The following is a 27,638-nucleotide window of genomic DNA, read 5'->3' as shown; positions in this document are numbered from 1 at the left end:
ACCGCTCCGCGCCCTGTGTACGTCACAGCCTGCGTCGCCGCGCGGCTCTAGTGGGAGCTGAGGAATGGAGGGCGGTGGCTTGGGTACCCGCGTCCTACGGCCCTTCATCGAGGTCTTGGAGGGGCCCAAACGGGACAGAGGGGGCGGGAGCATCCTGGGAGGGGGAAGAAGCGTGAGATAAAAGCCCTTGCTCCGCCCCAGGCACCAAACCCCTCGCTTTCCGCCCCCCCTCCCCAGGCACAGAACCCCCTTCTCCCCACAAACTCGACCCTCCCCACCAAGAGCATCTCCTTCCCCTCTCCTCCTTCTCTCTTCCTCTCTCCTCCCCCTCACCCCAGATGCCACTCTTCCCCCTTAAACTCCCAGGCACCAACCCCTTCTCTCTTCTCTCTCCAACTCTCCCTCTCTTCCCCCAAATCCTAAATCCCTCTCCCCCTTCAGGCCACCATCCCGCACTGTCCACACCCAAAGATGTTCCCCCACCTTGATCAGTCTCGTTTTCCAACCATGACATTAATATGCAATAAAATATAATTTCGTAGAATAGTTTGGATTGGGAAGGGACCTCAAAGCCCATCCAGTCCCACCCCTGCCATGAGCAGGGACACCTCCCACTGCATCAGGGGCTCCAAGCCCCATCCAACCTGGCCTTGAACCCCTCCAGGGATGGAGCAACCTGGGCCAGGGCCTCCCCACCCTCACCATGAAGATTTTCCTCCTTACATCCAATGTAAACCTGCCCCTCTCCTGTTTATACCCATTGCCCCTCATCCTATCATTCCCCTAGTCCCATTGGCCCCTCCTCCCCTACGCCCCGCCCTCTCCCCATTGGCCACGCCCCCATAAGGCCTGCTCTCTCCCCATTGGCCCCTCCTCCCCTACGCCCCGCCCCTCCTTTTTCCCATTGGCCACTCCTCCCCTACGCCCCGCCCCTCCGCTCTCCCATTGGCCACACCTCCCTTAAGCCCCGCCCCCTCCCATTGGCTCCTCCCCCAGCCCCCTCCGCGCTCCCCGCCTGAGGCGGCGGGGCGGCCATTGGCAGCGCCGCCATGGAGCCGGTGCGGGCGCCGCGGCTGCAGCCCGGGGTGGGGACCCTACGCTCCTCGCTCCGTCCCGGCGTCACCGGGGCCGCCGCCTCGGCTCCCCCCGCGCCGCCGCCGCCCCCTCCGCCCGCGCTCGGCTTGGGGCTGGGCTTGGGGCTGGGGCTGCCGCCTCCGCCGCCGCCCCTGGGGCTGCAGGGCCCCGCGGCGCCCCCCCCCGGGCCGGGATCGGGGTCGGGGCCGCCCGCCGTGCTGAGGGAGGCGGTGGAGGCCGTGGTGAGGAGCTTCGCTAAGCACACGCAGGGATACGGACGAGGTGAGGGGCTCCCGGGGGGGCTGGGGGAGAGGGGGGGGGAGAGTGAGGAGAGGGGGTCCTGGATGGGAGGGGAGGAGGGGAGAGAGAGGAGGGGGTCCTGGGTGGGAGTGGGGGGGAGCCCTGGGTGGGAAGGGAGGGGGGTGAGTAGAGGAGGGGTCCTGGATGGTGTGTAGTGGAGGGGGAGAGACGGGAGGGGGTCCTGGATGGGGAGGGAGGGGGGTGAGTAGAGGAGGGGTCCTGGATGGTGGGGGCGGGGAGAGACGGGAGGGGGTCCTGGGTGGGAGGGATGGAGGAGAGAGAAGGGAGAGAGTCCTGAATGGAGGGGGGGGGGAGAGGGGAAGGGGTCCTGGGGAGGTGGGGGCGATGTCTAGGGTGTCTGGGGGAGAGGAGAGGAGAGAGGGGATGGGGTCCTGGATAGGGGGGAGATGGGGGGGAGAGGGGAAAGGGTCTTGGGTGGATGGGGAGCGATGTCTGGGGGCTCGAGGGGAGGGGGTGGGGGTCCTGGATGGAGGCGGGGGGGGAAGAGAGGGTGTTCTGGATGGGAGGGAGGAGAGGGGGGTGGGGGGAGAGGGGAAGGGGTCCTGAGGAGGTGGGGGATGATGTCTGGGGGAGAGGGGAGGAGGGAGGGGTCCTGGAGAGGAGAGGAGGGGAGGGGGTCCTGGGTGGGAGGGGAGAGATGGAGAGAGTGGGGGGAGAGGGGAAGGGGCCCTGGGTGGGGGGGTGGGTGAGGCCTGGGGGATCTCAGGGAGAGAGGAAGGGGTCCTGGCGATGGGACAATGAGGGGAGAGGGGAAGGGGTGCTTGGGGGGGAGTTAATGCTTTTTGCGGGGGGAGGGAGTGGGGGAGGCCTGGAGTGGTGATGAGACAGGGGGATGATGCCTCGGGGTGGGGGAGCTGAGAGTGAGGGTCTGGGGGGGGGGGGGGGGTGTCCCTGATGGGGCTGCCCCCTTGCTTGGGGCTGGCTCCTCGGCAGCTCGAGCTGTTTTCTCCCCCCATCTTCCTCCTCCTCGCCCACTCTCGAGGCAGGGGGGTCTTCCCGCTGTTCCCCCAGGGCTGGGCTCTTTCCCCCTTTCCTTCCCGCAGAGCTCTGGCTCCGGGTGCCCGTGTGCATCCCATTGCTGTGGCTCCAGGGGGGTGTTTCCCTGTCATCTCCCTGTTTTCCTTCCCCCTGGGACTCTCCTGTCCCAGCCTTTCTTCTGGGTGGATGCTGGATCTGCTGGAGGGTCGGGAGGCTCCAAAGGGATCTGAACAGGCTGGATCCATGGGCTGAGACCAACGGCAGGAGGGTTAACAAGGCCAAGTGGCGGGTCCTGCACTTGGGGCACAACAACCCTGAGCAGCTCCAGACTAGGAGAAGTCTGGCTGGAAAGTGCCTGGAGGAGAAGGACCTGGGGGTGTTGGTTGAACAGGAGCCAGCAGGGGCCCAGGGGGCCAAGAAGGCCAAGGGCATCTTGGCTTGGATCAGACCCGGCGTGGCCAGCAGGGCCAGGGAGGTTCTTCTCCCTCTGGCCTCGGCCCTGGGGAGACCGCTCCTCGAATCCTGGGGTCAGTTGTGGGCCCCTCCCCACAAGAAGGATGTTGAGGCTCTGGAGCGAGTCCAGAGAAGAGCAACGAAGCTGGGGAGGGGGCTGGAGAAGAAGAGGAGCGGCTGAGAGAGCTGGGGGGGTTTAGGCTGGAGAAGAGGAGGCTGAGGGGAGACCTCATTGCTCTCTGCAACTCCCTGAGAGGAGGTTGTGGAGAGGAGGGAGCTGGGCTCTTCTCCCAAGGGACAGGGGACAGAGAGGGAATGGCCTCAAGCTCCACCAGGGGAGGGTCAGGCTCCCTCAGGAAAAAATTCTTCACTGAACGGGTCATTGGGCAATGGAACGGTCTGCCCAGGGAGGGGGTTGAGTCCCCTTCCCTGGAGGGGTTTAAGGGACGGGTGGACGAGGTGCTGAGGGACATGGGTTAGTGATTGATGGGAATGGTTGGACTCGATGATCCAGTGGGTCTTTTCCAACCTGTTGATTCTTTGATTCTTCCTTTTTCCTGCATTTCCTGTTGGAACCCATTTTCCTGGTCCATCCCTTTCTGCTTCCATCTCCTCCAACGCAACCTTTTGAGGTGCAAACCTCTCCAACACCTTCTGCAAAGGCTTCGTTTCCCACCACCGAGCTTTCCGTCATCCTTTCCCCTGCAAATCTCGCAGAAGCGAGTCGGGAGCCTCTCCCGCAGCCGGTTGTTCCCTCATTCTGCCCGTGGATTCCCCGTGTGATGATGGAGGATCCACCCCCGTTAGGTTAAATGCCAGTAATTACACCCTTGGTGGAGAGTTCTCCGTTCCTCGGCATCTCCCGGCTCCGAGAGCGAGCTGGTGTCGTTTGGGTGATGTTAGGGTTGAGCGTGGGGAGAAAAGGAGGATCCAGGATCCCTGCTCCAGCCTCCCTGAAAGGGAGCAAAAGACAAAAAAACCCAAACCTTTTCCCTGCAGAATCTCACCCTTTCATGGATCAAACTTGAGAAATGCCCATGGATTTCATTGCTTAGGAAGCTCTGCGGCCTCTGAAATGCAAACTGGGGCTTTTACGGGATCAACCATCTCCAGATGCTTAATGAACGTGGATTTTTGCGGTTATAAATCAGGGAAGAAAGAAAAGTGGGGGGCACAGGCATGTCCAGAGGTGCCCCCAAGGGCAGGAGCTCGAGCTGGGCTGTGGTTTAAAGCTGAGGAGGTTTCCTCCTGCTGTACCTGTGACTTGTGATAAAGTTGGAGAGAGCACAGCCTGTTGTTTTCCATTGGTTTTATGTTTTTAAAAAGGAGAATTCACATGCTGTAGTGACTCGGTCTTCTCTACCTGCTTCCTTTACCTCAACGTGATGTCAGGACATAAAATAGCTCAATTTTCTCCACGAAGGCTGCAGCAAAGAGCACTGGCCGATCCTGTAGGTGCAGTTTTCCTGGGGTCCCCTCATTCTGTGCCCTGTCTGTGAAAATCCCATGGCTGGGAGGAGGAATCGGTGCTGGAGGAGGCAGCTGGGGGTTTTCGCTCTCGCTGTGGGGCTCCAAGTGTTGCATCAGAAGCTCCTGGTCCTGCGAGGAGGCTCGGCTCCAGGCTTTGTGCGCACTCCTTTTTCCTAAAAATAGCGGGGGGAAAGGACAGAAGTGCGAAAAAAAGGTTAAAGCGCATATTTCACTGGTCCTGTGATGGAAAGAATCTTCCACCCCACCCAAAACGGGACACTTAGTGAGTATTTTGAGTTCCCGGCGTCTTCCGGCAGCGGGTCCAGCAGAGGCGGCCGCTTCCAAATGGTGAGCGCTTGGCAGGCCGGCTCCGGCGGAGCACGCGCCATGTGGAATCACTTATTCTGCTGTGTTTAAGATGCGAGTCAGATGTGCTGTCGTACACACGATGCTGGGACACCAGCTTGTGCTCCAAAGCCCTAAGTGGATGGGAGCAGTGGAGCTTTGTGTCTCCAGCTTCTCCTCTTGTTTTCTGGGAGCAGCGAAGCTTCCAGCAGGAGCTGCTAGGGAGGGGGGTTAAGCCACGCTTTGTGGTTCTGTCCCACACAGAAAGGGTGGGAGAGCTTTCCTACATCGGTATTTGCAGACCCTGCTCTCTGGAATCCAAACAAACGGACTTAAAAGGAATCATAGAGTTGTTTGGGTTGGAAGGGACCTCAAAGCCCATCCAGTCCCACCAGGGACACCTCCCACTGGATCAGGGGCTCCAAGCTGCATTCAGCCTGGCCTTGAACCCCTCCAGGGATGGGGCAGCCACCCCTGCTCTGGGCAACCTGTTCCTGTTCCTCCCCGCCCTCATAGTGAAGAAATTCCTCCTTATTTCCAGTCTAAACCTGCCCCTCTCCAGTTTACACCCATTGCCCCTTGTCCTGTCACTCCAGACCTTTGGAAACAGCCCCTCCCCAGCTTTCTTGTAGCCCCTTTCAGCACTAGAAGTTACTCTAAGGTCTCCTCAGAGCCTTCTCTTCTCTAGGCTGAACAACCCCAACTCTCTCAGCCTGGCCTCATACAGGAGGTTCTCCAGCCCTCGCATCATCCTTGTAGCGTCCTCTGCACTCATTCCAACAGCTCCATCTCCTTCTCATGTTGAGGATTCCAGAACTGGACGCAATCCTCCAGATGAGGTCTCAGCAGAGAGGAGCAGAGGGGCAGAATCCCCTCCCTCCCTGCTGTTCACGCTGCTCTTGATGCAGCCCAGGACACGGGTGGTTTCTGGGCTGTGAGCTTCTCATCAATCATCCCCAAGTCCTTCTCCTCGGGGCTGCTCTCATCACATCCTCCCCAGCCTGGATTGACACCAGGGATTGCCCCGACCCAGGTGTAGGACCTTGTCCTTGGCTTTGTTCAGCCTCCTGAGATTCAACCTCAATTGACTGATGCTGGTAGCGAGTGTTCCGGTGTTTTGAGCTGGCAGATCACTTCCTTTACCTGTTGGTTTTCCCATTGTAAACCACCTCACACAAGGTGCAAAGCATCTTTGCCCACGTTCAAACCATCCCGTTATTTTTCGGCCAGGCCTTGTGGGATTAAAGTCCTTCAGGGTGTCCCTGCTTCCTCAAGGGAAAACAGGAGAGTTAACGAGATTAAAGACGCTTTCTGTCGATGAAAGCAATCTTCATATCCCCTGCTGCCCCCTCCATGCCACTGTTTTGTGATTTAATGGGAGGAGGGAGCTGAAAGTCATCGATCCGGAGCAAATCCAGACTAAGGTTTCCTGCTGGATGCGGCGAGGCGCTGCTCAGGCAGTGCTGGAGATGTGCAGGTCTCTCTTCAGAGCAGGTTTGCTGCTCTTCCCCCCATAAAAGCATCATCTGAGGTACATGTAGAGCTTTAGTCGGGGATTTTACTCTCTCATCTAAAACCATCCTAGCTGGGAGCCTCGAATCCAGCCTGGGAAGCAAACCTCGTTTGGATGCATCCAGCTGTTTGACCTCTTGCTCCAGCCACTAATGAAGTACCAGGCACAGAGGAATCCTTGTCTGGGGGCTAAATTCCGTGCCCGTGCACGCTTTGCTTGGTGTTCCCTTATTAATCAGCCCTAACACCAGCTTCTCAGCCTTCCTTAAATTAGAAAAAAAACTAGAATTGATCTGAATTTCCCCAAGTTATTCCCTGTGGCCTGAGGGTTCGCGTTGCCTGGTGTAGCTCGGCTTTTGCTGTGGTTTCTTGGGTGGTTGCTGCTGCGAAGTCCCAGTTGCCCCGTGCCAAATGCTCCCTGAACCGAGCATCATCACCCCAAATCCGCTGGGATTCCGTGCGTGATGTGCGCCGTCCCTGGAAAGGGAATTTGCCTGGATGGGTAGGAATTGTGTCTGGGTGCGCTGGAGAACTGGCAGGGAGCTCTGGATTGTTTGTAGGGCTTTTTGTCAGTCTGCAGTGGAAAATAGGCCTGGTTTTCTTGTTTCATCCAAAAAAACCCACCAATTAAACTGGAAAATAACCTAAAGCGACTGCTTTCTGAACAAATGCCCTGAGACGCCGTGGTGAAAGCGCTTCGGGAGGAACTGGTGACTCCTCGCCCGGCTTCGTCTTACAGAAAGCAATAAATAAAAAACCAAAGCTTGCTGCCTTCCTGTTCCTGGCCAGAGAGTGTTACAGCACCAGGAAGCTCAGCCAGGGTGGTTTGGGATGCACTTGGCATCTCCCAGTTGCGCCTGGCCTGGAATTCACCTCTGTTCTGTGTTTTATCTTGGAAGGCTTTGAGAAGAGCAGCCTGGGCTCGCTCAGAGCTCTGCCTCGGCGCTCACTGCCTGGTGCTCAGCTCCTCCCAGCTGGGCTTTGGGGAGAATTTGTCTTGTTTTGCTCTAAAGGAGATCTCTGGGGTGCTTCTAACCACGCTCGCAGTAGCGAGGAGTTGCTGGGATCTGTTCTGCAGATGGCTTTGCTTCAAAGCCGTTGCTGAGATTAAAGAGGCTCCGAGGAGGAGGAGCGGAGTGCCGGCTTTTCCGACAGCTGCCTGTCCGACTTTTCAGCTCAGAGCAGATTCAGTGGGATTCAGACACTGTGAAGGTCACTTTTCCTGTCCAAACCTTGAGGGTGGGTAAGCGAAGGAAGTCCTCGTGGCGTTGGGGACGTAGAAATGAGGTTTGGTTTTGCATCCAGATGCCACAAAGGAGATTCTCCAGTGGGATGTTGCTCTTCTCCTCCGTGCTGTTGCACCCAGTAATGGTCGGATGCTCCCAGCCAGATGACAGGGAGTTCTGCCAGAAGCCTGGGGAGCTTGGTGCTTCGCATCGCTCCTTCCAGCTCCGTCGTGTTGTTGTGAGCGAGGTGTGTGGTCAGCGCAGGGGCAGGGCGTTCTGCAAGTGCCCACAGGGCTCAGCTGGTTTGGTTTTATTCTAAATGTTAGAATCGTAGAATCGTGGAATGGTTTGGGTTGGCAGGGGCCTCAAAACCCATCCTGTTCCACCCCCTGGGACACCTCCCACTGCATCAGGGGCTCCAAGCCCCATCCAACCTGGCCTTGGACACCTCCAGCGATGGAGCAACCTGGGCCAGGGCCTCCCCAGCCTCACAATGAAGAATTTCTCCCTAAGATCTCATCTCAATCTCCCCTCTTGCAGCTCAAAACGGTTCCCCTCGTCCTGTCACTACGCTTTACTGTCACTATTGAGGGTCAGCGGAGAGAACCTGTGATGGAGCTCTTATGGAGCAGCCCGCTGCCCTGCTGCTTCACAGCCTCCTCCAAGTCTCTGCTGAAAGCTTTTCCCTAACTTTGTTGGAAGGAGAGGGGCTTTTCCGTAGGAAGCCTCGCTGCGTGGCCCGGTGGCTCTCCCTCTGTTCCTCTTGCTGGGAAAGGCGTGTTTGTGTTGACATCGTGCACCTACAGCTTCCCCTGAAGCTGGTGGGTTTAATACTATACGTAACTGAGCTCCGGGGGCAGGGAGGCGTGCACTAACATTCCTGCCACTCCATTCCCGGTGGGCGATTCCTGAGGAGAGCAGCTTCCGGGACTCTCGTTTGCTGTGTCCGAACTCGATTCTCTTTCCGTCTCCTCAGTGAACGTGGTGGAGGCCCTGCAGGAGTTCTGGCAGATGAAACAGTCGCGTGGAGCCGACCTGAAGAACGGAGCCCTGGTGGTGTACGAGATGGTCCCTTCCAACAGCCCCCCGTACGTCTGCTACGTCACCCTGCCGGGAGGGAGCTGCTTCGGCAGTTTCCAGGTACGCTGCCTTGGCTGGAGGCTTCCTTGGAGCAGAGCTTGCTCTCCAAAGGAACCTTTCCCACCGGAATCGGGGCTTAAATACCGATCTGCGTTGGGAACGGTGCTAACGTTCTCCTGATTTGGTGCCTGGGAGTGACACGGGTCTGACCGTAACCTTCTTTAATCTCCAGCTGGCCGTTAAATGTTCCGTATTGCCTATAAATCCCCAGCCGGCTTCAGCCCGGGAACGCTTGGCTGTACATCTGCTCTGCCGTACGTGCTGCACTGCCTGCACGCGACGGTCTTGGACCTGAGCAGGGCTGAGGTAAAGTTATTAGACTGGCTGGGTCCGGTGCTGCGTTCTCCTTCCAGGATTAAAAAGCGAGATGGATTTACAGGATGCAGCTCGGACAAACTTTCTGAGTCCTGTTTCCTTGCCAGGGCTCTGTATTTGACCCAGAACCTCTTCTCAAGGTGCCGACAGACTTTAGAAATCATATTGTAGCGTTGGATCATAGCATCACGGAATGGTTTGGGGTGGAAGGGACCTCAAAGCCCATCCAGTTCCACCCCTGCCATGGGCAGGGACACCTCCCACTGCATCAGGGGCTCCAAGCCCCATCTAACCTGGCCTTGAACCCCTCCAGGGATGGAGCAACCTGGGCCAGGGCCTCCTCGCCCTCCCAGCAAAACATTTCTCCCCAAGATCTCATCTCAATCTCCTCTCTTGCAGCTTCAAACTGTTCCCCTCGCCCTCTCCCTGCCCTCCATCATCAAGAGCCCCTCCCCAGATTTCCCACAGGCGATTTGGATCAATACTTTCTCCCCTCTTTCTGGTTAAAAGGAAGGCATCCAACCCAAACACCTCACCCCAAAGATTAAGGTCCAAAAATCACAATGGGCCCTGCCTGCCTCTCAGATTCGTTTGCTGCTGTGGTTTTAGGCAGTTGCTCTCTAGGCTTGGTTTGAGAAAAGTATCCAAAACCAACACTCCCAGCAGCCGCGTGTCTGCCTGTCCTGAAGAGCCACCCTCGTGCCTCAAGGTAATTTGGTTGTGTTTGGTTTTAAGCGAATCGTTGACGATGCTATCGGCAGCCTTGCCTGATGCAGACGCCTGGGGGGGCTGAGCTCAGCCGCTTCCCAAACTGCTCCGCGTGGCTGGGATAGCTGTGGTTTCAAACCGGCTCCTAATGGTTTCAGGATGTCTGCAAGCACGACTTCCCACCAACGCTGCCCCCTCATTCCTGTTCCGTGTGTCGGAGCGTGGGGCCAAAGGGATCTCGCTTGTCTTCCCGTCCTGATGGCGTTTGTGTGTCTCTCCTCAGTTCTGTCCCACCAAGGCTGAGGCCCGACGGAGCGCCGCCAAGATCGCGCTGATGAACTCGGTCTTTAACGAGCATCCCTCCCGGAGGATCACGGATGAGTTCATCGAGAAGAGTGTTTCTGAGGCCCTGGCATCTTTCAACGTAAGGGTTTTTGGTGCCCGGATGCCTGCGGTTGGGGTGGATTCAGCGGGAAAAAACCTCATGTCACAAGGAGGGAAGTTTTCTTTTGCATCTGGAATGAGTTTGGGGAGGCCCTGGCCCTGGTTGCCCAGAGCAGTGGTGGCTGCCCCATCCCTGGAGGGGTTCAAGGCCAGGTTGGATGGGGCTTGGAGCCCCTGATGCAGTGGGAGGTGTCCCTGCCCCTGGCAGGGGTGGGACTGGATGATCTTTATGATTCCTTCCAAGCCAAACCATTTTATGATTCTATGAGACCATGTGGCTCTGCTGGGACCAGGTTGTCGCACTGCCTGGCTTTCTTTAAAACAAATCAGGTTGGGCAAGGCCTTTAAGCTCCTCAAGTCCAACCGTAAACCCAGCGCTGCCAACCCCACCACTGAACTGTGTCCCTGAGCACCACATCCACACGGTTTTTCAACCCCTCCAGGGACGGGCCTCCCCCACTGCCCTGGGCAGCCTCTGCTAGGGCTTGACAGCCCTTTCCTTGAGGGAATGTTTCTCAGTATCCAATTTAACCCTCCTCAGGCACAACTTGAGACTGTTCCTTCTCATCCCATTGCTTGTTCCTTGGGAGAAGAGCCTGACCCTCGCCTGGCTCCTAGCTCTTTTCCAGGAGCTGCGCAGAGCGATGAGGTCTCCCCTCAGCCTCCTCATCTCCAGACTAAACAGCCCCAGGGCCCTCACTGCTCCCACAACCCCTGTTATCCAGCCCCTTCTCCAGCTCCGTTCCCTTCTCCGGACACGCTCCAGCCCCCTCAAGGTTTTTTCTTGGAGTGAGGGGCCCAGAACTAAACCCAGGATTTGAGGTGTTTTCCAGAAAACTCAGTTTCTGGAGGTGGGAGCTTTGCATTCTCCTTTTCCTGCCCTACCGAGACTTTATCCCCGAGGGAATCCTTGATGTGCATCCCGTGGTAGCACCCGGAGCACTGTCAGAACTTTGCAAGTTTTGCTAGAAGAGGCTGCAGATAAAATCCCATTGCAGGCACTGCCAAAAGCCGAGCAGCTCCGTTGCTCCGTGAGAGCTGTAGCGAACGGTGTGAGTATTCCAGGCTGAGCTAGACTCGGCACAAGCCAAGATGCATCTGGCTATCCTTAATCTGGCCTGGAATTACTGAAGAGGAGAGGATGCAGCAGAAGCGGGGACGCTCCCTGCGCCGGGAATTGCAGCTCTCATACGAAACATCTCTTGCAGGGCAATCGGGAGGAAGCTGATAATCCCAACACCGGGATCGGGGCGTTCCGCTTCATGCTGGAATCCAACAAGGGAAAATCAATGCTGGAGTTCCAGGTACCATTCAGGATTCCGCTGCACCTGTAGTGCTTTCTGTTCAAAACAGAGGTGGGGCTTTCCTCTTGGAATGCGCCTTGGCATTTGTGGTGCTTCCAGGTGTGGGAATTCAAGCAAAATACTTGGATCTGGGCTTCTCCCTGTCAATCTCTTTGATGTTTGCATGGCTCAGTGCTGTGAAAGGGTCATGCGTTCTGCTCCGGTGTTTTCCATGCCATGGTGTTTAGACACCTCCAGGTTCTGTAACTCATGGCATGAAGCAAGCCGTTCCCTTGGTGAGCTTTATCAGAGAATCATGGAATCCCTGGGATGGAAAAGACCTTGGAGATCATCAGCTCCAACCAACCTGTCCACTACTAAATCACATTCCCAAGCACCTCATCTCCCCAACTTTTAATCCCCTCTAGGGATGGGGACTCAGCCACCTCCCTGGCAGCCGTTCCAGTGCTTGAGAACCCTTTCTGTGAAGATGTTTTTCCTGATGCCCAGTCTAATCTAATGCAGCTTGAGGCCATTCCCTCTCCCATCACCTCTCACTTGGGAGAAGAGACCAACACCCACCTCTCTGCAACCTCCTTTTAGGTGGTTCTGGAGAGTGATAAGGTCTCCCCTCAGCCTCTTCTCCAGGCTGAACAACCCCAGGTCCCTCACTGCTCCCACAACCCCTGTTCTCCAGCCCCTTCCCAGCTCCACTCCCTGCTCCTGACGCGCTCCAGGACCTCAAGGTCTTTCTTGGAGCGAGGGGCCCAAAACTGAACCCGGGATTTGAGGTGTGGCCTCACCCAGCACTGAGCACAGGGGCAGAATCCCTTCCCGTTTCTGATCCAAGCCAAGGGGAGAGATCTCGCTTCCCCTAGGAAAGCTGGTGGACGTTGTTCATCCAAAGGCTTTTTGATTCTGGCATTTGGAGTCTGGATTCCAGTTGCTGCGTGCCCTCAAGCAGCGTTATCCTGCAGGAGTGTGCTCCGTCTGCCTCTCCTGACAAAGCATCGGGGAGATGGGAAGCCCATAACGCTTCTCGGTCCCGTTAATAGAGCAGAGGGGTCCGTGCAGAACGGATGATGGAGAACTTGGATTCCATTCCAGCCTTTCTGAGGAAGCTGCTCTTGCGAGCAGAGCAGAGGGTAAACAAGGCTGCTTCAAGCACTCCGAATCCAACACGCGTCTCGAGAGACTCTGGCCACTCTCACTCAGGCTACAGCAGTGCTTTGAGATTCCCGAGTCCTTTTAATTTAAAATTAGGCTGGCAGGACCGCCTGGAGGCGGTTCCCGTGCAGAGAGAGGGGCTCTGATGGCACCGACTGGAGCTGGGATTGTGGAAGAGGAGGTGGAACGAGGCCGAAGGTTTGCTCCGCACAGCAGAGCAGGGTTTGGCTGCCTCTCCAAGCCGGCGCCTGGCATCCTCAGTATCGCTGTGTTTGGGGTTTTGTGCTGCAGGCGAACTTTTCCCGAGGCTGACTTCTTGCCTGGCTCGTTTCCCGTGGATGAAAATACTCTGTAGGTGGAAGACCGCAGTGTTTATATTCCTGGCCCTGTTTACCCAGGGAGACTCTCTCCGGTCTGTTCCTTCGGCTCTGTTTAGCTTTTGGAAGCCTAAATGGTCAATGCAGGCTCACGAAGGAAAACTTGTGTGGCCCAGAGAGAGAAAAGCTCGTTTGGGAAGCATTGGATTGTCCTCTCCTCTGGCTGGTGGGGCAGCTTGGAGGCTGCGGGAGGACAGAGTCTTGCTTCCAGAGTCCGGACACCCCGAGAGCAGAGTGGAGCATTGGAATCTCTGTCTCCTCTGCAAACCTGGCTGGGGGTTTGTCATGGGGTTTGTGGGCTTTGTCCTCACATCCCAGCTCCGGCAGCACCTTCCGCCCACCCTGCTTCTGGGGTTTCATGGAATCGTGGAATGGTTTGGGTTAGGAGGGACCTCAAAGTCCATCCAGTTCCACCTCTGCCATGGGCAGGGACACCTCCCACCGGCTCAGGGACTCAAAGTCCCATCCAACCTGGCCTTGCCTTGTCTTTGTGATAAATCTGAACTCATTAACGCTAGAATTATTTTCTTTATGGACTCTGGAGTTGCCAACGTATTTCGTGATCCTTGCAATTGCACAGGGGTGGGTGTGATGCCTCAAAGTCCTTCCCGGCTTCTGTTTCCCTAGCTAGGAACTAGCTCACCCCTCACTCCCTCCTCCAGCACGGAGCAGTGATGGATCACAGAATCGTAGAATCACCAGGTTGGAAAGGACACACGGGATCATCAAGTCCAACCATTCCCATCAATCACTAACCCATGTCCCTCAGCACCTCGTCCACCCGGCCCTTAAACCCCTCCAGGGAAGGGGACTCAACCCCCTCCCTGGGCAGCCTCTGCCACTGACCAATCACCCTTTCCGTGAAAAATTTTTTCCTGATGTCCAGCCTGACCCTCCCCTGGTGGAGCTTGAGGCCATTCCCTCTTGTCCTGTCTGAGTGGGAAGCTTTGAGGAGCTGGTGGAGTCCCTGCTCCTCGGGATTTCATAGAATCTTACAATCATAGACTGGGTTGGGTTGGGTTGGAAGGGACCTTGAAGCCCATCCAGTCCCACCCTCCTGCCATGGAACGCTGAGCGCTCCGTATCCTGATCCTCTTCCCATTTCCAGGAGCTGATGACCGTCTTCCAGCTGCTGCACTGGAACGGCAGCCTCAAAGCCATGCGGGAGAGGCAGTGCTCGCGGCAGGTGAGTCTGGGTATCTCCAACAGTTGTTCTCCTGGTGTCTTGGGATCGCACCAACCTTCTCCTTCAGCTCCCTAAGCTGGTGCGGAAGCCAGATGCGTCCGAGCGCTGCGTATCCCGGGTTGTCTTTCCTAAGCCCCATCTGTCCGTTCCCACCAGGAGGTCCTGGCTCACTACTCCCACCGCGCGCTGGACGACGATATCCGCAACCAGATGGCCATGGACTGGGTGAACAGGGAGCAGAGCAGCCCGGGGGCCCTCTCCAGGGAGCTGGCTTCCACCGAGAGAGAGCTGGATGAGGCTCGCCTGGCCGGGAAGGAGCTGCGTTTCCATAAGGAGAAGAAAGACATCCTGATGCTGGCGGCCGGCCAGCTGGGAAGCATGCACTCCTCCAACTGCTAGACGAGTCCTGCCGCTCCCCCAGGCCTGTAGCACCTCCACGCTGCCGGGATCCGGCCCCGACACCCACAGCATTCCGTGCCTCGTCCCAGATTGGGGCCGTTTGCACATTTTAAGGGTTTTTTTTTTTTTTAAAAAAAAAAGAAAACAAGCTCCTCCAGAGGTTTTTAAACCTTTCCACGCTCGCTCCTAGAGCTGCTCCTCAGCCTCCTGCCTGCTCGAGAATTCCCTGCTGCTTGGTTTAAGGCTCATGTTGCCAATGCAGCTTCTCGGTGTTGGCACCCAGGGCCTCCCCGCTGCTGGATTCCATGAAATGCAGCACTTCCAGAAAGATTCCGTCCCTTGGGACTGCCACATGTCCTGTGGATCTGCTTTTTTCCCCAGTTTCATAGGCAGTGAAACTCTTCCCTGACAAACAACACTAATTACAACCCCAGCAAGCAGCCAGCACTTTCTCTGTAACCAAACAGAACTGGCTGCTGGGGGGAATAATCCCAAAGGGATCCAAGGGATTTGAAGGCAGGATTTTGGGTTGGCCAGGCTGATGGGGGGGATCACCCTGCAGCGTTCCCATTCCGGGCTCAGGTAGGGTTTGTCGTTTCCCCTACAGCAGTCGGGTGGCTGTAACCATTCCAGCTTCGTGCTCCTGGGTCGAACGAGCTTCCTTAAATCCGGCACCGACTCAGGGAAGCGCAGGGCCTGCTGGTGCTAAAGGGATTGGCCTTGGCTCTTTAATTATCCCACAGCCTACGGAGCCTCCCGCTCCGCTCCCCGTCATCCCTTGCTGGGTCCTTGCAGCGCTGGAGCTGTTTGGCTTCCCAAATCCAAACAAAACAGGAGATGCTATTCCCTTCAGGGCAGCTTCAAAAGCATATATAAGCTTGTCCTGTTCATGGAAAGTTTAAAAAGCCTTCCCAGAGCTTTGGAACTCTGTAGGGATAGCAGGGAAACGGCTCAGCTGCTCCCTGACAGCCTTTGGAATACAAATCCGTTAACTCCAACCATTTAATCCTTCATTAAATGCCTTCATTTAATCCCTGCAACCACAGCGTGGATCCCACCCCAGGCAGCCGAGCTCGGAGCCCGGTTTGGCCTCAGCCAGGTGAAGGATTTCCCCTGCCCAGCTCTCTCGGCAGCGGCATTCCCTAGGAAACAGGGACTGGGGACGATTCCTGGGTTTTCCAGCAGGGCAGAGGGTTGAGGAGCTCTTCAGGTCAGCGGTTCACACGGAGCCCAGAGAGCACCCGGCTGCCAGGGAGGAGGAGAGCGGAGCCGGCAGCACCAATTCCCAGCATTCCCCTTCCTTGTAAATAGCGGCCACCGAACCAAACATCGCTGACCAAACTATGCACTATTTTTTACACAAGTAGTATCCTTGTATCCATCCGGAATGTTTAGATTTTATAAACCCCCCTTTCTGGCTTTTGAAGTGTTCCTGCAGCTCGTGGCAATTCCCGCTTTCCCACTGTGAAGCCCAGCGGCGTCTCGGAGGGGATGTGGGTCAGACAGACCTTGGTTCTTCCTTCCTCCTCACAGCTCCAAGCGTCTTCTGGTTCCTTTCAGAGGCACAAATCCCTCGGGATCAGCGCTTTCTACGGGCAGTGCCCTGCGTCCTCTCCTCTTGCGCGGGAAGTTTGGCCGGTGGGTGTTAATTCCATCATTATTCCATGGATTGATCCAGAGATTGAGCCTGTCAGCCTCACCTTTGTGCCTGGCAAGATCATGGAACAGATCCTTCTAGAAGCTCTGCTGGAGGACAGGGAGGTGATTAGTGGCAGCCAGCGCGGCTTCACAAGGGGACAGTCCTGTATGACCAACCTAGTGGGGTAACCGCAGCAGCGGATGTGGAGAAACCAGGGGATGTGATCTGTCGGGACTTCTGTAAGGCCTTTGACATGGTCCCCCACAACATTCTTCTCTGAAAGTTGAAAAGAAATGGATTTGATGGGTGGATGCTTCGGTGGATAAGGAATTCATAGAATCAAAGAATCACTAGGTTGGAAAGGACCCACCAGATTGTCGAGTCCAACCATCCCCATCAATCACTAACCCATGTCCCTCAGCGCCTCATCCTGAGGCTTGAGGCGATTCCTTCTCATCCTCTCCCTTGGGAGAAGAGCCCAGCTCCCTCCTCTCCACAACCTCCTCTCAGGGAGTTGCAGAGAGCAATGAGGTCTCCCCTCAGCCTCCTCTTCTCCAGGCTAAACCCCCCCAGCTCTCTCAGCCGCTCCTCTTCTTCTCCAGCCCCCTCCCCAGCTCCGTTGCTCTTCTCTGCACTCGCTCCAGAGCCTCAACATCCCTCTTGTGGGGAGGGGCCCAGGACTGACCCCAGGATTCGAGGAGCGGTCTCCCCAGGGCCGAGTCCAGAGGGAGAAGAACCTCCCTGGCCCTGCTGGCCACGCCGGGTCTGATCCAAGCCAAGATGCCCTTGGCCTTCTTGGCCACCTGGGCCCCTGCTGGCTCCTGTTCAACCAACAGCCCCAGGTCCTTCTCCTTCAGGCACTTTCCAGCCAGACTTCTTGGTTGGATGTTTGCATTCAGAGAGTGCTGGTCAACAGCTCGGTGTCCCGATGGAGATCCATGCCAAGTGGCGTCCCTCAGAACTGGGACCAGTTCTGTTTAATATCTTCATCAATTATATTGATACAGGAGGTTCTCCAGCCCTCGCATCATCTCCGTGGCCTCCTCCGGCCTCACTCCAACAGCTCCAGGTCCTTCCTGGGCTGGGGATTCCAGACGGGACACAGGATCCAGGTGGAATCATGACTCTCTAACTTACGAAGTTATAAACTACGTTTATTCAGCGCTGAGACGCACGGGGGAACTATTTCTCAAAAAAACCCATGCGTGCCCACCGTGGCAACTTGGCTTTATACCCCAAAGTGTTACACATTCATAAAATTAAAAAAAAACCTGTAGATATTCATAACCTTTCCCCAGTTTTTATTATAACGAGTTTGAGAAGAGTCTTTTTTTCTGGTTGTGCCTGTGCGGGGTCTTCTCAGGGATCATCCAACTGGCTTAACTTCCTTTAAGTTCAACCTGAGCGCATGTTCTCTGGGTTCTTGGCGTTCTTGCCAGGGTTATTTTCCACTCTTATCACAGTTCCAGGTCTTGCTTATCAGAAACGACGCTGCGACTGCGCCCCTTCCTACACAAAGGCTCAGAGGTATGTTGCTTTAACTAAACGACTCCCATCCCGTGTATTCTTTAAGTGTGAGCAGTTTTTATTCATTTGCTGAGGCTAAATTATTGCTAATTGGTTCATTACTGAAGTTAGTCCCTTTTTGGGGCTGATCTTGAGCTAATTGATAAAAACACCAAGATGGCGGCGCGAGGGCCTCCACCTCTCGACCTTCCCAAGATGGCGCCGTAGGGTCCTCCCCTATCGCCCTTCAAATGATGGCGCCCCTAGTTCCTCCCTATCGCCCTTCCCAAGATGGCGGCGCGGACACCTCCAAAGATGGCGCCCCGAGGTCCTGCCCTATCGCCCCTCCCAAGATGCCGGCGCGGGCCCCAAGAGGATTACAAGGCCGCTGCCACGACTCGCCTTTCTAAGGATGGTGGCGCTTACTCCCCCTCCAGCCGCCCTTCCCAAGATGGCGGCGGAGCATCTTCCTCCACTCGACCTCCCCAAGATGGTGGCGCGGCCCCGTCTCCCAGAAGGCCGCAGGAGCGCTTTTTCCACTCGCCCTCCCCTAAATGGCGGCGGGACCGCTTCCATGACCCTCCCTTCTAAAGATGGCGGCGCTGGCTCCTCCCTTTCCGCCCTGTCCTCCTTCCCAAGATGGCGTCACCAGTTCCTCCCCTATCACCCTTTCCAAGATGGCGGCGCGGTCGCGTCCATCCGTGTTGCCCTTCCCAAGATGGTTGCAGGGATCCTCCCCAAGATGGTGGAAGGCCTGCTTCCTTTCCTCTCCCTCCCCAAGATGGCGGCGCGAGGTCTTCCCTTTCCGCCCTTCTCAAGATGGCGGCGGGACCGCTTCCTTACTCGCCTTCCCTGAGATGGCTGCGCGAGACGTCGCCGCCGCACTTCCGGCGCGCTCCCTGACGCTCGGAAACGCGCCGGAAGTGCTTTGGCGGCGGCGGCAGTTCGGAGGAGAAGGCGGCAAGATGGCGGACGTGCTGGACCTGCACGAGGCCTGCGGCGAGGACTTCGCCATGGACGAGGACGGCGACGGTGAGGGCGGCGGCGCCAGGGCCCGGGGGACCCCCCGCCCCCGCCCCGCCCCGCCGCCCCGCGCCGACCGCTCCCTCTCCCCGCAGAAAGCATCCACAAGCTGAAGGAGAAGGCCAAGAAGCGGAAAGGCCGCGGCTTCGGCTCAGGTGAGGCCGCTCGGAGGGGAAAAAAAGACCCGAACCCGCTGCCCCCGCGGCTTTGGGGCCTCCGGGGGCCGGTTTCTTGCCTCATGGGCCGCCGCACTGAGGCTAGAGCCCCGGTTGTGTTCGCAGAGGAGGGATCGAGGGCCCGCGCCAGGGAGGATTATGACAGCGTGGAGCAGGACGGGGACGAGCCGGGTCCGCAACGCTGTGAGTGGAGATGGGAGGGGCTGGGGGGCTGGGCTCCGACACGGCTCGGGGCTGGGTCCTGCGCTGGGGACACAAACACCCCGTGCAGCTCCCGGCTCGGGAAGGGCTGCTTGTAGAATCACAGAATCACCAGGTTGGAAAACACCCACTGGATCACTGAGTCCAACCATTCCCATCAATCACTAACCCATGTCCCTCAGCACCTCGGCCACCCGGCCCTTAAACCCCTCCAGGGAAGGGGACTCAACCCCCTCCCTGGGCAGCCTCGGACACTGCCCAATCACCCTTGCCGTGAAAATTTTTTCCTAATGTCCATCCTGACCCTCCCCTGGTGGAGCTTGAGGCCATTCCCTCTCGTCCTGTCCCCTGGCCCTTGGGAGAAGAGCCCAGCTCCCTCCTCTCCACAACCTCCTCTCAGGGAGTTGCAGAGAGCAATGAGGTCTCCCCTCAGCCTCCTCTTCTCCAGCCTAAACCCCCCCAGCTCTCTCAGCCGCTCCTCTTCTTCTCCAGCCCCCTCCCCAGCTTCGTTGCTCTTCTCTGCACTCGCTCCAGAGCCTCAACATCCTTCTTGTGGGGAGGGGCCCACAACTGACCCCAGGATTCGAGGAGCGGTCTCCCCAGGGCCGAGGCCAGAGGGAGAAGAACCTCCCTGGCCCTGCTGGCCACGCCGGGTCTGATCCAAGCCAAGATGCCCTTGGCCTTCTTGGCCCCCTGGGCCCCTGCTGGCTCCTGTTCAACCAACCCCCCCAGGTCCTTCTCCTCCAGGCAGTTTCCAGCCAGACTTCTCCTAGTCTGCTTGGCACAAAAAGTCTTGGGGGTGCTGGGCGACAGCAGCTGAACACAAGCCAGCGGTGGCCCAGGTGGCCAAGAAGGCCATCAGCATCCTGGCTTGGAGCAGCCATGGAGTCCATCCTCCCCCTGGACTCAAGTTCTGGGTTCAGTTTTGGGCCCCTCACTCCAAGAAAGACCTTGAGGGGCTGGAGCCGCATCTGGAGAAGGGAACAGAGCTGGGAAGGGGCTGGACAACAGGGGTTGTGGGTGTGATGAGGGCCATGGGGTGGTTCAGCCTGGAGAAAAGGAGGCTGAGGGGAGAGCTCATCGCTCTGCAGCTCCTGGAAAGGAGGTTGTGGTGAGGTGGGTGCTGGTCTCTTCTCCCGAGGAACAAGCGATGGGACATGAGGTACCGGCCTCAAGTTGTGCCAGGGGAAGGTTGGAGCTTTGGGGTTCTGGGTCTCCGAGGCTCTGTGTCCCGTTCCCACCCGCTCAGCACCGATTTTTGAGCGGAGGCTCTTCCCTGAGGCCCCGCGGCCCCGTGCCCCTTTAACCCTCCTTCCCCTCGCGCCGCAGCGGTGGAGGGCTGGATTCTCTTTGTCACGGGGGTGCACGAGGAGGCGACAGAAGAAGACATCCACGACAAATTTGCCGAGTACGGCGAGATCAAAAACATCCACCTCAACCTGGACCGACGGACGGGCTACCTGAAGGTAGGACATGGGTTTGGGGAGGGGTTATTCCTGGCTCCGGCCCCTCACGCTCTCCTTTCTGCTCCCAGGGCTACACTCTGGTTGAATACGAGACCTACAAGGAGGCGCAGGCGGCGATGGAAGGGCTGAACGGGCAGGAGCTGATGGGGCAGCCGATCAGCGTGGACTGGTGCTTCGTCAGGGGCCCCCCGAAGGGAAAACGAAGGTGAGAGCCGCGAGCGAGGCCTCGGCGTGCCGGGAACCGGCTCAGCCACCACAGTTCCAAGTGGTGTCCCCAGGGCTCAGGGCTGGGTCCAGCCCTGTTCGATGTCTATCAACGACCTGGATGAAGGCATCGATGCACCCTGAGCAAGTTTGCGGGTGACACTGAGCTGGGTGCAAGCTGGATCTGCTGGAGGGTCGGGAGGCTCCAAAGGGATCTGAACAGGCTGGATCCATGGGCTGAGACCAACGGCAGGAGGGTTAACGAGGCCAAACGGCGGGTCCTGCCCTTGGGGCACAACAACCCTGAGCAGCTCCAGCCTAGGAGAAGTCTGGCTGGAAAGTGCCTGGAGGAGAAGGACCTGGGGGTGTTGGTTGAACAGGAGCCAGCAGGGGCCCAGGGGGCCAAGAAGGCCAAGGGCATCTTGGCTTGGATCAGACCCGGCGTGGCCAGCAGGGCCAGGGAGGTTCTTCTCCCTCTGGACTCGGCCCTGGGGAGAGCGCTCCTCGAATCCTGGGGTCAGTTGTGGGCCCCTCCCCACAAGAAGGATGTTGAGGCTCTGGAGCGAGTGCAGAGAAGAGCAACGAAGCTGGGGAGGGGGCTGGAGAAGAAGAGGAGCGGCTGAGAGAGCTGGGGGGGTTTAGGCTGGAGAAGAGGAGGCTGAGGGGAGACCTCATTGCTCTCTGCAACTCCCTGAGAGGAGGTTGTGGAGAGGAGGGAGCTGGGCTCTTCTCCCAAGGGCCAGGGGACAGGCCGAGAGGGAATGGCCTCAAGCTCCACCAGGGGAGGGTCAGGCTGGACAGCAGGAAAAAATTTTTCCTGGAAAGGGTGACTGGGCAGTGTCTGAGGCTGCCCAGGGAGGGGGTTGAGTCCCCTTCCCTGGAGGGGTTTAAGGGCCGGGTGGACGAGGTGCTGAGGGACATGGGTTAGTGATTGATGGGAATGGTTGGACCCGATGATCCGGTGGGTCCTTTCTGACCTGGTCATTCTATGATTCTATGAAATCCCCTCACAGCCTCAAAGCAGCTCCTGTTCTCGCCCTCTTTTCCAGGAGCGGACGCCGACGGAGCAGGAGTCCAGACAGGAGACGCCGGTGATGGCTCCTCCCTACCTGTGCGTTCCGAGTCCAAACTGGGAGGGAAACTGGGGTGGGAGGGTTTATACTTTGGTATTTGAGGAGCAAACCGGTTCCTCGCTGTGGCAAATCCGCCTCTGCCGAGGTTTTTAGCTCCTGGGGGCGATTTTCCCTCCTCTCCCACCTACGGCTCAAACCGCAGCGGTTTGAAGCGTTTTGTTACGGCTGCGAACGCTCCGGACACTCCCCTTTTGGCGGAGAAGCCGTTTTCTACACCCCCCGATCCTTAAACCTCTGAGGGTTTGCGCTGTCGACCAGGAACTCAGCCGTTTAAACCGCTCGGAGATGCTGCATCCTCCTTCTTTGTCCTTGATTAAAAATTCGGAGAAGCCGTAAGTGAACTCCGGTTCTTTCGTTGTCTCGGTGCTGCCTGAAACCTGTTGCTATCCCGGTCCCGGTGTTGATCCCAGCGCTGCTGCTGGAGCAAATTAGTCAGAAAGGCCACTTTTCCTTGAAAAAAAGATGACTTTATCCCCCGTTCTCCCTCCACCCCACGGGCTTTGCCCCCAAATCTGCTTTTAAAAGGATTTTCGCCCCCATTTTCCGCTCTCCTGGCTCCTGCCGGCGCCGGCGCGGTAGCAGCTCCGGTTAACCCTGCCCTGGGTGCCAAAATCTTCGGGATTTATTGCTGCCCTAAGCGTTTGTGTCCCCCCGCCCCACGCTTGGGGGTCACATCAAGCTCTCTGCCACCGCTGTCGCCTCTGGCTGGTGCTTCCCGGCTCCCTCGCGGTTCTTCCCGGTTCTCGGCGCGGCCGAGGCGGAGACGCGGAAGGAGGCGGTGAGGGTGGAGGCCGCCTCCGGCTCGCGGGGACGGCGGCACCGAGCCGTGAAGAGCCCGTAGACCAGAGGGTCCAGGCAGGTGTTGAGGAGGCCGAAGAGGAAGAGGATGTGGCTGAGAGCCGGCGGCACCTTCTCCCGCGTCAACATCTCGGGGGAGAACCAGTACCAGAGGCCCAGGAGGTAGTAGGGCGTCCAGCAGACGATGAAGGTGAGCACGATGAGGATGGACATCTTCAGCGAGCGCATCCTGGCGCGAGGGATGTTGTTGGAGGAACGGCGGAGCTGGATCTCACGGGAGGAGGCTGCGGGGCGCAAACGGAGCGAGGGGTCACCCGGGGGGTTCGTTAAGAGCGCTGGGTTAACGAGGTGGGAAGGGAAAGGAACTGAGTGGTGATGAAGGTGAAAATTGGGTTGGGTTTGGAGCGTCCCTGCCCACGGATGGAGAGGAACGGGGGTTGAGGTCCCTCAACCCAACCCTTTCCACGAAGCGGAGGCGAGCGGAGCCCTCACCGCCCGCATCCTTCATGCGGCGGGAGATGGCGGCGAGGATGCGGCCGTAGCAGAGCACCATGGCGAGCAGGGGCAGGAGGAAGAGGCAGGAGAAGGTGAAGAGGTTGTAGAGCGTCTCCTGCCAGTGCGCCCCGAAGCTGCCCAGCGTCGCGCACTGCACGAAGCGGCGCGGCCGCGACCGGCTCACCCTGCGGAAGACGAACGCCTGCGAGGGGCCAGGGGCCGTCAGCAGCCTTCCTCCTCCCTCCTTCCTTCTCCTCACTCAGCTTCACCACCATCACTTTCACCATCACCATCTTCACCATCTTCTACTGTACCACGATCTTCCCTGTTATCCCCTTCTTCACCACCTTCAGTTTCACCTTCACTTTCATCTTCACCTCCATCACCATCACCTCCATCACTTTCACCATCACCATCTTCACCATCACGTTCACTTCCATTACCTTTATCTCCATCACATCCATCACCTCCCTCACCATCTTCACTATCTTCTACTGTATTACAATCTTCATCATCTCCACCACCATCAACCGTCTTCACCATCACCACCTTCAACTCTATCACCATCTTCACCATCATCATTTTCACGTTCACTTCCACCTTCACCTCCATCACTTTCACCATCACCTCCTTCATCACCTTCCTCACCATCACTTCCATCTTCACTTCCATCACCTTCACCTCCATCACCATCTTCACCATCTTGTACTGTATCACAATCTTCACCATCATCTTCACCACCTTCAACCTTCACCTCCATCACTTTCACATTCCCTTCCACCTTCATCTCCATGACTTTCAAGTTCACTTCCATCACCACCTTCACCTCCATCACCATCATCTTCACCACCTTCACCACCGCCGCTTTCACGTTCATTTCCATTGCCACCTTGACCTCCATCACATCCATCACCATCTTCTACTGTATTAATCTTCATCATCTCCACCACCATCACCACCTTCATCGTCACCACCTTCATTTTCACATTCACCTCCATCATCACTTTCCCCTCCATCACCATCGTCACCATCTTCTACTGTATCACAATCTTCACCATCACCACCTTCAACTCGACCACTACCTTCACCACCATCACTTCCATGTTTACTTTCACCTTCACCTCCACCACTTTCCCATCACCTCCTTCACCACTTTCCCCACCATCACTTTCACATTCACTTCCATCACCACATTCACCTCCATCACCATCTTCACCATCTCCTACTGTATCACAATCTTCACCGTCATCACCACCTTCAACTCCATCACTATCTTCACCATCTTCTACTGTATTACAATCTTCACCATCTTCACCACCATCAACAATCTTCACCACCACCACCTTCAACTCTATCACCATTTCACCACCATCACTTTCATGTTCACTTCCATCACCATCTTCACCTCCATCACATCCATCACCTTCATCATCATCCTCACCATCTTCTACTATATCACAATCTTCACCATCGTCTTAACCACCATCACCACCTTCACCATTCCCTCCTTCAACTCCATCGCGATCTTCACCACCATCACTTTCACCTTCACTTCCATCACCATCTTCACCTCCATCACCTCCATTGCCATCATCTTCATCACCATCCTCACCATCTTCTATATCACAATCTTCACCATCATCTTCACCACCGACACCATGTTCACCATCCCCTCCTTCAACTCCATCACGATCTTCATCACCATCACTTTCACGTTCACTTCCATCACCATCTTCACCTCCATCACATCCATCACCTTCATCACCATCCTCACCATCTTCTACTATATCAGTCTTCACCATCATCTTAACCACCATCACAACCTTCAACTCTGTCACCACCTTCACCACCATCACTTTCACGTTCACTTCCACCACCTTCTTCACCTCCATCACTTTCACCTTCACATCCATCACCATCACCATCCTCACCATCTTCTACTCTATCACAATCTTCACCATCATCTTCACCACCATCACCACCTTCACCATCACAACCTTCAACTCTGTCACCACCTTCACCACCATCACTTTCACCTTCACTTCCATCACCATCTCCATCTCCATCACATCCATCACCATCCTCACCATCTTCTACTCTATCACAATCTTCACCATCATCTTCACCACCGACACCATGTTCACCATCCCCTCCTTCAACTCCATCGCGATCTCCACCCCCATCCCTTTCATGCCTCCATCCCCACCTTCACCATCGTCACCTCCCTCCCCACCGTCCGCTCTCCCCCCCGTCCCACCTGCGGCAGCGCCAGGACGGCGCTGAGGCCCCAGGCCGCCCCCAGCATCCCCTTGTTCCTCCTCTCGGTGCGAGCCAGCGCCAGGGGCGTGACGATGGCGGCGTGGCGGTCGAGGGCGATGACGACGGTGACGAAGGCCGAGGCGTACATGGCGGCCAGCTTGAGGAACATGAGGGCGCGGCAGGCGGCGTCTCCGCCGTACCACTGCACGGTGACGTTCCAGGCCGCGTCCAGCGGCATCACCAGCACCGTCACCAGCAGGTCGGCCGCCGCCAGGTTGGCCACGAGGACTCGGACGCGCGGCGGCCACCGCCGGGGCGCTCGGGCCACCGAGCAGAGCACGGCCCCGTTGCAGCCCAGGGAGGCGACGAAGAGGAGGCAGGTGACGGCCACGCGCACGGCGGCGGCGGCCGAGAAGGTGGGCAGCGCCACGGGCTCCTCGCCGCCGCCGCTCCGGTTCATGCCGGCTCGAGGGGGGCTCGGCCGCGGCGCGAGGGGCCGCGCGGCATCCTCGGCCTTCGTCCCCGAGGGAGCCGGAGCCGGAGGGGGACGCGGAGGCGCTGCCGCAAGGCGGCACGTGGAGGCCGCACGACGCCCGCAGGAGCCTTCGTCCTCCTCGTCCTCCTTCTCCTCGTCCTCCTTCTCCTCGTCCTCTCCCTGCGGGATGAGAAACTCCCTCGTCACCCGCGAGGGGGACCCGGGGCTCCCCGGCCCCCCTCGTCACCCCCTGTCCCCCCTCGTCACCCCCCCGTCCCCTCTGTCCCCCTGTCCCCCCCATCCCCACTCTGTCCCCCCATCCCCCTGTCCCCTCCTGTCCCCCTCTCTGTCCTCTCTATCCCCTCGGTCCCCCCCGGCACCCCTATGTCCCCCAGTCACCCCTGTCCCCCATGTCCCCACTGTCCCCCCCATCACCCTCTGTCCCCCCCATCTCCCCCTGTCCCCCCTCTGTCCCCTCAAACCCCTCTGTCCCCTCAATCCTCTCTGTCCCCCCCATCCCCCCCGTCCCCCCTCTGTCCCCTCAATCCCCTCTGTCCCCTCAATCCTCTCTGTCCCCCCCATCCCCCCCGTCCCCCTCTGTCCCCTCAATCCCCTCTGTCCTCCCCCCATCACCCCCTGTCACCCCCTCTCCCTCCTGTCCCCCCCAGTCCTCCCCATCCCCCTCTGTCCCCCCATCCTCCCCTGTCCCCTCCATCACTCCCATCACCCCCTGTCCCCCCATCCCCCTTCTGTCCCCCTCTGTCCCCTCTGTCCTCCCCCGTCACCTCCTGTGCCCCCATCCCTCCACCGTCCCCCCATCCCCTCTGTCCCCCTGCCCCCCCGTCACCCCGTGTCACCCCCCATCACCGCCTGTCCCCTGTCCCCCCTTCTCCCCATTGCCCCCATCAACCTTGTCCCCCCATCCCCCCCTGTCCCCCCCCGTCACCCCCCATCACCCCCTGCCCCCCATTCCCCCATCACCCCTGTCACCCCCAGCCCCCCTCTGCCCCCCATCCCCCCCATCCCCCATGTCACCCCTTGTCACCCACTGTCCCCTCTGTCCTGCCATGTCCCCCCATCACTCCCCGTCCCCCACTGTCCTCTCTATCCCTCCTGTCCCCAGCCCCACATCAATGTCCCCAGCCCCACGGCGATGTCCCCAGCCCCACATCGGTGTCCCCAGCCCCACGGCGATGTCCCCAACCCAACATCGATGTCCCCAGCCCCACAGCGATGTCCCCAGCCCCACAGCGCTGTCCCCAGCCCCACAGCAGTGTCCCCAGCCCCATATCAATGTCCCTAGCCCCACAGCGCTGTCCCCAGCCCCACAGCAGTGTCCCCAGCCCCACATCAATGTCCCTAGCCCCACAGCGATGTCCCCAGCCCCACAGCGCTGTCCCCAACCCAACATCGATGTCCCCAGCCCCACAGCGATGTCTCCAGCCCCACATTGATGTCCCCAGCCCCACAGCAGTGTCCCCAGCCCCACATCGATGTCCCCAGCCCCACAGCGCTGTCCCCAGCCCCACAGCAGTGTCCCCAGCCCCATATCAATGTCTCCAGCCCCACGGCGATGTCCCCAGCCCCACAGCGATGTCCCCAGCCCCACATTGATGTCCCCAGCCCCATAGCAGTGTCCCCAGCCCCACAGCGATGTCCCCAGCCCCAAATCGATGTCCCCAGCCCCACATCACTGTCCCCAGCCCCACAGCAGTGTCTCCAGCCCCACGGCGATGTCCCCAGCCCCATATCAATGTCCCCAACCCCACATCACTGTCCCCAGCCCCACAGCGATGTCCCCAGCCCCACAGCAATGTCCCCAGCCCCACAGCAGTGTCCCCAACCCCACATCACTATCCCCAGCC

The 27,638-nt window shown here is 58.1% G+C and overlaps 3 protein-coding genes across 3 annotated transcripts; 2 read left to right on the top strand and 1 right to left on the bottom strand.

The window, feature by feature from the left end:
- Positions 1–1,034: 1,034 nt before the first annotated feature.
- On the top strand, positions 1,035–15,824 carry LIX1L (limb and CNS expressed 1 like). Its single transcript, XM_069878673.1, has 6 exons — positions 1,035–1,356; positions 8,356–8,519; positions 9,826–9,966; positions 11,195–11,290; positions 13,922–13,999; positions 14,156–15,824. The coding sequence occupies exons 1-6, from the start codon at positions 1,050–1,052 to the stop codon at positions 14,396–14,398; spliced, it is 1,029 nt and encodes a 342-aa protein (XP_069734774.1). The 5' UTR covers positions 1,035–1,049; the 3' UTR covers positions 14,399–15,824.
- A 2,643-nt stretch (positions 15,825–18,467) lies between these two features.
- Positions 18,468–22,082, top strand: RBM8A (RNA binding motif protein 8A). Its single transcript, XM_069878417.1, has 6 exons — positions 18,468–18,575; positions 18,662–18,721; positions 18,848–18,925; positions 20,273–20,409; positions 20,478–20,614; positions 21,663–22,082. The coding sequence occupies exons 1-6, from the start codon at positions 18,509–18,511 to the stop codon at positions 21,706–21,708; spliced, it is 525 nt and encodes a 174-aa protein (XP_069734518.1). The 5' UTR covers positions 18,468–18,508; the 3' UTR covers positions 21,709–22,082.
- A 333-nt stretch (positions 22,083–22,415) lies between these two features.
- LOC138732032 (gonadotropin-releasing hormone II receptor-like) lies at positions 22,416–26,573 on the bottom strand. Its single transcript, XM_069878377.1, has 4 exons — positions 26,559–26,573; positions 25,297–25,953; positions 23,037–23,241; positions 22,416–22,828 (listed from the first exon to the last, which is right to left on the bottom strand). The coding sequence occupies exons 1-4, from the start codon at positions 26,571–26,573 to the stop codon at positions 22,416–22,418; spliced, it is 1,290 nt and encodes a 429-aa protein (XP_069734478.1).
- Between the last annotated feature and the right edge of the window lie 1,065 nt (positions 26,574–27,638).

Source organism: Phaenicophaeus curvirostris, chromosome 29, assembly GCF_032191515.1.
Source record: "Phaenicophaeus curvirostris isolate KB17595 chromosome 29, BPBGC_Pcur_1.0, whole genome shotgun sequence".
NCBI lineage: Eukaryota > Metazoa > Chordata > Aves > Cuculiformes > Cuculidae > Phaenicophaeus > Phaenicophaeus curvirostris.
The sequence above is the reverse complement of the archived record's forward strand: the minus strand, read 5'-3'. Positions and strand labels throughout refer to the sequence as shown.